Source organism: Pocillopora damicornis, chromosome 3 (genome assembly GCF_964200805.1).
Source record: "Pocillopora damicornis chromosome 3, jaPocDami1.2, whole genome shotgun sequence".
In the NCBI taxonomy this organism is placed as follows: Eukaryota; Metazoa; Cnidaria; class Anthozoa; order Scleractinia; family Pocilloporidae; genus Pocillopora; species Pocillopora damicornis.
In genome coordinates this window covers 18,093,946-18,100,754 of record NC_142672.1, presented here as the reverse complement: position 1 = coordinate 18,100,754, position 6,809 = coordinate 18,093,946, and the positions used below count along the sequence as shown (strand labels likewise).

Genomic DNA, 6,809 nt, shown 5'->3' with positions numbered 1-6,809 from the left:
TACAAACCATTAAGTTAAATACATTTCCCTGATGCAACTGTACTCATTCATGTCTGAACAGAAAGCTTATTTGGTTTTACATTTCAATGAACGCCAGTTACCCTACTACGGTAAAATTACGTACTTTTTTAAGGAAGTTACTGACTGTCTATTGTGGGGTTTGTCAGAATTTGAAATACATGAGAATTAAACTGCATAAATGCAATGTTGCCTTACTTGATACTGTGAAATTCACAGATGATTGCTCACCGATTGGCAACAGTGGTGCCAAAGAAAGTGTAGGGAGGGCAGAGCTATCTGTTCCAATGATTGTGCTCAGCAGTAGTGATGGCTCCGACGTAGTCCACATGGCCAGAAATCGAGGACAACATGGCCCCTAAGCATGCGCACTCCTAGCAATTTGTGGACTTTAAATATGGCAGCTTCATAAAAGCTTTGTATGAGAGAAGTAAGAAATCCATTTGTAATTAAATCGTACATGTGAAAAGTCAAGTTCCACACATCTAAAACATGATAAAACACCCTAAACATACCTCACGCAAAGTCGCTCGCAGTAACGACGTGCCAAAATTCGGCAGCAGTGGACCATCTTTTGGGCTTTTCGTGGCGACTTAGCGGTCTTAAATTGGTAATTGATTACATACTTTCATTCCCAACAAGTTTGCCGTACGTGTCCATGAACCAACTCCACACATCTTAACTTCCTCTACGAAGGTTGCTCCTCAATTCCACAGCTATTTGAAAGCTCGTAAGTTCTCCAACATTCGGCGAAATAGATCTGAATAATGCGGAAATTCAAGTTTCGAATGAGAGCATCTCGCTGAGAAAATTTGGCTGCAAAGCGGTGCAAACATGTGTCTTAATCATGACAAGAAAACCTCCGAAATCGGTGTCAACAAACCGCCATTTTGTGAAGCTTTAATAGGCAATTACCGCTGTTTAAGAGCCACTGAAGGCTCCAGAAACGTGATAAAATGCAAATTTTTTGCTGTTTATGGCCTTCGCACAATTCCTGTAGTGTGAAATTAAGTCTCAGAACATTGATTTGGCTTGGAACTAATTCGTTTATTAGTAGACGTAAAATTTAAAATTATAGAATGTCTGACAGACCTCCACTGGAATCCTTTTTAAAATGGAAATTGAGCATCGAAAGCCCCTCTTTAAATTATGCTGCAAAGGCAGTCACAAAAAATGTCATTGTGGCAGTGGATATTCCCTATCCATTGATAAAGGCTTGGCATGAATTCCTAGGGTTGCAGAAGAAGGTTAGAAAGACAGCTGCTGTGGCAAGTCAGCCTAATCAGTCAGCATCAACTAGCAGTGATCTAAGTCCTGCAGCAGTCCAGGAATACACCTATGTTGACCTTTTTGAGTATTGTATTCCTCATCATACCTTTGCCATAACTGCTGATGAGCAAATACGAAAAGAAGTAAACAATACCCTTGCAAAAATTGCTGGAATGGTCCAGAATTTATATGCAAAGGCCAAAGGAGGTAGCAAGAGAGAGGAACTTAACTCAAAAGTGAGAAGATTCCACATTTTTGAAGGACAAACACTTTCAGTAACTTGCTTGAGGGAAGAAACTGAGGCTATTAGAGATGAACTGGAGGAGTGGAAGCAGAATTACCAGCATCTTGAAGCAGAGAGTAAACAGCTATTTGCAGAAATGTATTTAGCCATTCAAGAGAAGGAACAAAGTTTGTCTAACCTTCAGTCAAAGAATGAAGAACTCCAACATTACTTCGAGAAAATTGAAAATTCAGACAAAACTTATGTGGGGAAAGATATATCAGAGGTGAAGAAGAAGTCTCGCACTTTAAAGGAATTTATGTGTAGAGCCAAAACTGCTTTGTGGTTTGCAAAGTCATTTGGACTGGAACTAGAGTCAATGACTATGAATGAGCAAAAGACTGGCATCAGTCACACAGTAATGGCTGAAGACCAGATGTCAAATTACAATGGGAACTCAAATGCATTTGACTCACTGTCTGAAGAGGAGAAGTCCAAAGTAGAAAAGGTGCTATTTTTATTAGATAAATTTTGTGTTGGAGACAACTTTTATCATGAGCTTACAATGGTAGTTGATGGCTTGCCAAAGTCATACCTTGTAAAGCAAAGGAGAAGTCAGCTGAATGACATCTGTCATATCACCTCCACCCCCGGTGAGACGGAAGGGGCACAGACATCATTCACTGACCTTCTGAGAGACAGGGTTCAAGACTATGTGGCAAGCCATCCACATGTGGATCATGTACAAATCAAAATTTCAGGGGATGGGGCGAGAATGACCAGAAATTCTAGTTTCATACTTATGAGTTTTGCCCTACTCCATTCAGATGATGAAGTTATGGCAGCAAAAGGTAACCACACCATAGCTGTTGTGAAGGGTAAAGAACACTACAATACCTTAAGGCAGTCATTTGAAGATGTCTTCAAGGACATCAATTCTCTTATAAGTAAGAAGAAAATAGAAGTGGGTGGCAAATCAATTAATTTGGAATTTTTCCTAGGGGGCGATTACAAATTCATTTTACTTGTGATGGGTTTGAAGGGTGCTACCTCACACTATGCATGTGTATGGTGCAAAATACACAAAGACATGAGGTGGGACACAAGCTTCAATTTAGACCATTATCAATCTCCAGATCTAAGGAGAACTCTTACAGAGATGTTTGAACTAGTAAAGAAAAAGAAACAAAATGACAAATATTGCTGTGAACATGAGCCTCTACTTCATATAGAGCTCGATCATGTAGTGTTGGATGAACTGCACCTTTCCCCTGAAAAGATACTGGAAAACATCATGCCTGAATGGAATGATTGTTGGAGATAAACTCTTTGAGGCAAGGTTTTCCAAAATTGCAGCATGCAAGGCATCCACACTTGAACTAATTAACTCCTGGGTAGGCTTTGGGTTTAAATATGCTCTAAAAAGGGAAAAAATCAATAAAGACAATTTATTTTTGGTCAGGTAGAGATAGATACCTGTACAGTTGAAAAATGTACTTGAATTTTATATACAAAAATGCCAAAGATTAACCATCAAACAGGGAAATTGAATCACTAAATATTGCCTATGACAATAAGACAACAATCGGTTTATTTAAAAAATTAGAATGTTCAAAATATTTGCTTTCACGGGTTTTAAGATTGTAACATCGGAACTTGTGACTAAATTATTTGATCAAATCGTAGAATCTCAGAAATGCTACTGTCAAGTTCCATATTAATGCCCAATGAGAGAACTTATCTTAATCAAAACACCGTTCTCACTTCAGTGCCAACGAATTAAGGTTTTCTTCTGGTTCCCAAGTGTTGGAGAGGGAGCCGTAGCCCTTCCACTTCACAAGATATTCAACCTAAGGCGTAATTGAGATATATTTTAGCCTGATTATTGACTGACTCCATTTGAGTACATCAGATCGGACAAACAAAACGAAGCAACTTACCTTGCCTTTGCGGTTTCTCTTTGAAATCACACGTTCCACCTCATAATATGGTCCCTTGGCTGATGATTTCAGCCTCTTTTGATCATTAAAAAAATCGGCAGTGCTCAAATTATTCAATTCGCGGTAAAAGGAACACGTCTTCTTAGCCGCCATTTTTAGATAGAGGCAACCTTAGCAGCTATTCAACATTCGCATAAAATGAGCCTACGGTCGGAACCGCTGGCTGTCCTTGATTTCTGGCCATGATACCTCAGAAAGCTATATACATATTGGCAAAGGCCTGGTAGAAAACGAACCTGTGAAAAGTTCTGTGAGCATCAGTTTGGCGTCCATGAGGAGAGATGAGCCCGTGAATGAACTGGATATTACGGGTTCCACAGATAGCGCTATTTACAAAAAACTTCAGCAGTTTATAGAGTCTCAAACACGCAGAGCCAAAACGAATGCATTCTCCAAGACCAAAGTTAACCTAAGTGCAGCCCGCGAGCTGGAAGAGGAAATGGAAGACGATAGAGGAATCCCTTCATGTTCCAAACGACCCTCGAAAAGGTCCACGTAAGTGCCAAAAAAAACTATGTTTTTCGGTTATTAACCTTTGTATTCTCCATTAGTATCTTAAGAAAACAGGAACACTCAGTTTTTGCTTTTCCGAATAGAATTTACACGTCACATAAGAAGAGAATTGTTACAAGCTAATGATAGAGGACCCACTGAATTAATTTATTTGTTTCTTTTAGATGGAAACGATTAGGTCAACTGAAGTCGAAATAGCATCGCCGTTACACCAAAAAAAAGACGGCGGCGGTCTCATGTATCTTTTTCGAGCAGCCTTAACGTGTCTGAAGAGGATGAGCCCGAAGTTGGCTCCGACAATGATAACTACGATCCCTACAGCAATGAAGACGACTCCGAGAAAGCTCAGGAAGGTAAAGAAAGATGAGAAAAGAGAAAGGAAACAAAACAAACAAACAAAATTGAAAAGGAAGGGCAAGAGACCACAGTTGAAATGATGAATTTTGAGAAGTTGGAAAAAGGTTTTTAGAAACCACAAGTTTAGTTTTCTCTCAACTGCCCAGAGCCTTTGTGGTTGATTCAATCGATCAGAATTGAGATTTTAGAAGAAACAGACGGTTTTGAAACACCTTGCGTGTTTCACTTTAAGAAGGAGTTTTGTATAAATGCTTTATAATTGGTAGGCGTTCATTTAAGGTATTTTGAAATATATTTTCGTACGAAGCATACTATATTTCCCCATAATGATAGAGAAAATGGCTGCAAATAGTATCAAGAGTTTTTGCTTATTATCTGTGTTTCGTTTGTCTTTTTAGGCCTAAAAATCAATGGGCAACCTGTTTTTAAAGTTTCTCAGAAGGGTCTTTCAACAAAAGAAGTTATAGATATCTGCATCGCAGGTAATTTTGACACTAAGAAAGTCTGCCGCAAGGTGGCACACGGAGTTACCGAGTCGGCCATTTTTATTGTCGATCTAAACATCGTTAATGAAGGAGATTTGACGACGGATGGTAACAGAGTATACGCGCGTCACTCTTGTCCCACCGAAGTTGTCAGGGTAGATTTTTCCAGTGAATCTCGTATCAAAAGAGTCAGCAAACGTAAAAAAGGAAAAAATCCTGAAGGAAGCCACATTTTTTCTGTCAAGCGTCATTACAGCTGGCATGCTTCTTCAGATGAGTTTTGCCGTATTATAAATAAGGTACATGACCACCGCAAAGGGGAGCTTGGACGATATGCTGTTATACAGTATAAAGTAACAGAGGAAGCAGAAAAGCCATTTTCTAGAAAGGCCCATGGCAACGTGAAACATCACAAAGAGGCTTTTTTTCGAACAAAACCAAGCGTCCTTACGAGGATAAAACAGTATGCCGAAGAGAATCCTGCAAAGCACGTAATCACGAAAGTACAGCAAGATGCAGGTGGTGTTTCTAATGTCAAATCTGTGTCCGACATCCCACGTAACAGAAAACAAGTATACAACCAGGCCAGCAAAATAGAAAATCGCATTCGTTCTCGGAGTACAGGACCACAAAAAGCAGCCGATTTTACCAAATTAGTTACTCAACTGCAAACTTCTGACTTTGTAAAAGATGTTTCATTTGGTCTTCGATCGCCACGGAAAAGATACCTCCCCAAACACATTCGCAGCGAAAGATTTGCATATTGAATGGTTAAAAAGTTTTTGTTCAGGAACCAGTCCCAAATCTCAATGCGGTATCGATATGACTTACAACTGTGGACCTTTCTATTTGACAACTTTAACTTTCCCACATCCAATGTTTGTTCATAGAAATGCACGCGATAAACACCCAACTACTTTGGCAGGCATCATGACAAGCACAAGTAGGGAAATGGAGGACTACGAGTACCTAGCAGCAAAATTAAAGAGGAAGGGCATCTGTAATCTAACCTATGGAACTGATGGAGAAACTCCTTTGGAAACAGGCTTCGAGAAGGTATTTCCAATTCATGGAACTTCTTCAAGTGACACAAATATCCATCTCCGATGTTTTGATCATGTTAAAACAAACATATTAAAGAAGTTAACAGAATTGAAGGTACCGTCACCAAAGCAAACGGAAATAGCTCGCGAGCTTCTAGGCTCTGAGCATGATGGGAGAAGGATTATAGGTCTTGTAGATTGTACCTCTGAAGAGCAGTTTGATAAGGAGCTGAAGGTTACTGAGGGCCAATGGCCAGAGGCATTTACCAAATGGCTTCACTCAAGTGAAGGTCGTCTTCGACCTTTATCTGAGAGTATGAAGAAATACATGTTACAACCTGTTCGTGTTGCTGCTGGCCTTGGAAACCCGCCAAACAAGTGGCAAAACCAGAGAACCGAGGCATACAACAATGTCATAAAAGAGGAGATTTCCAGACAGAAAACTGATCAGGTGACGATACACGATCTCATTGAGAAACGCGTAGTGCAGCCTCATTTAGACGAGCCGGTTAAAGCCATCTATCAGATGGGAGAATATCGTCTGTCCGCAGACTATAATCACCTTGAGGTCGATCCATTACAGTGGACACAAATGACATCCCAGCAACGCGACGCAAAAATAAAAAAGTCTTTGGTTGTATCCTTCCCAGCAGAAGGAGGGATGAGGCCATCACTAGAAAATTGTCCATAGGCCTTGTCGAGTGCCAGCTCTCATTACAATTTCCTTCTTATGAGCTTAAAGATATATGGAGGAGGGCGGAAATCATATTGTCGCATTATAAGATCATAGAACTTGCAAATACAAACTTCTGCGTCACTGAGTTTGATACCAGTTACACAGTAAAAACAAAGAAAGAGAAGATATCGTGCGACAAGACCTGCAAATCTTTCCGTGATAGTG

General features: G+C 39.9%; 2 protein-coding genes across 2 annotated transcripts; one reads left to right on the top strand and one right to left on the bottom strand.

The window, feature by feature from the left end:
• Positions 1 to 343: 343 nt before the first annotated feature.
• On the top strand, positions 344 to 2,771 carry LOC149048609 (uncharacterized; the record flags this gene model as incomplete). Its single annotated transcript, XM_089199250.1, has 1 exon — positions 344 to 2,771. A coding segment is annotated over exon 1 (1,674 nt), but the record flags the coding sequence as incomplete, so codon positions are not given.
• Positions 2,772 to 2,774: 3 nt separating this feature from the next.
• Positions 2,775 to 3,647, bottom strand: LOC149048608 (chromodomain Y-like protein; the record flags this gene model as incomplete). The annotated part of the gene is made up of 3 exons (XM_089199501.1): positions 3,451 to 3,647; positions 3,275 to 3,360; positions 2,775 to 2,928 (listed from the first exon to the last, which is right to left on the bottom strand). Coding segments are annotated over exons 1-3 (393 nt in total), but the record flags the coding sequence as incomplete, so codon positions are not given.
• Between the last annotated feature and the right edge of the window lie 3,162 nt (positions 3,648 to 6,809).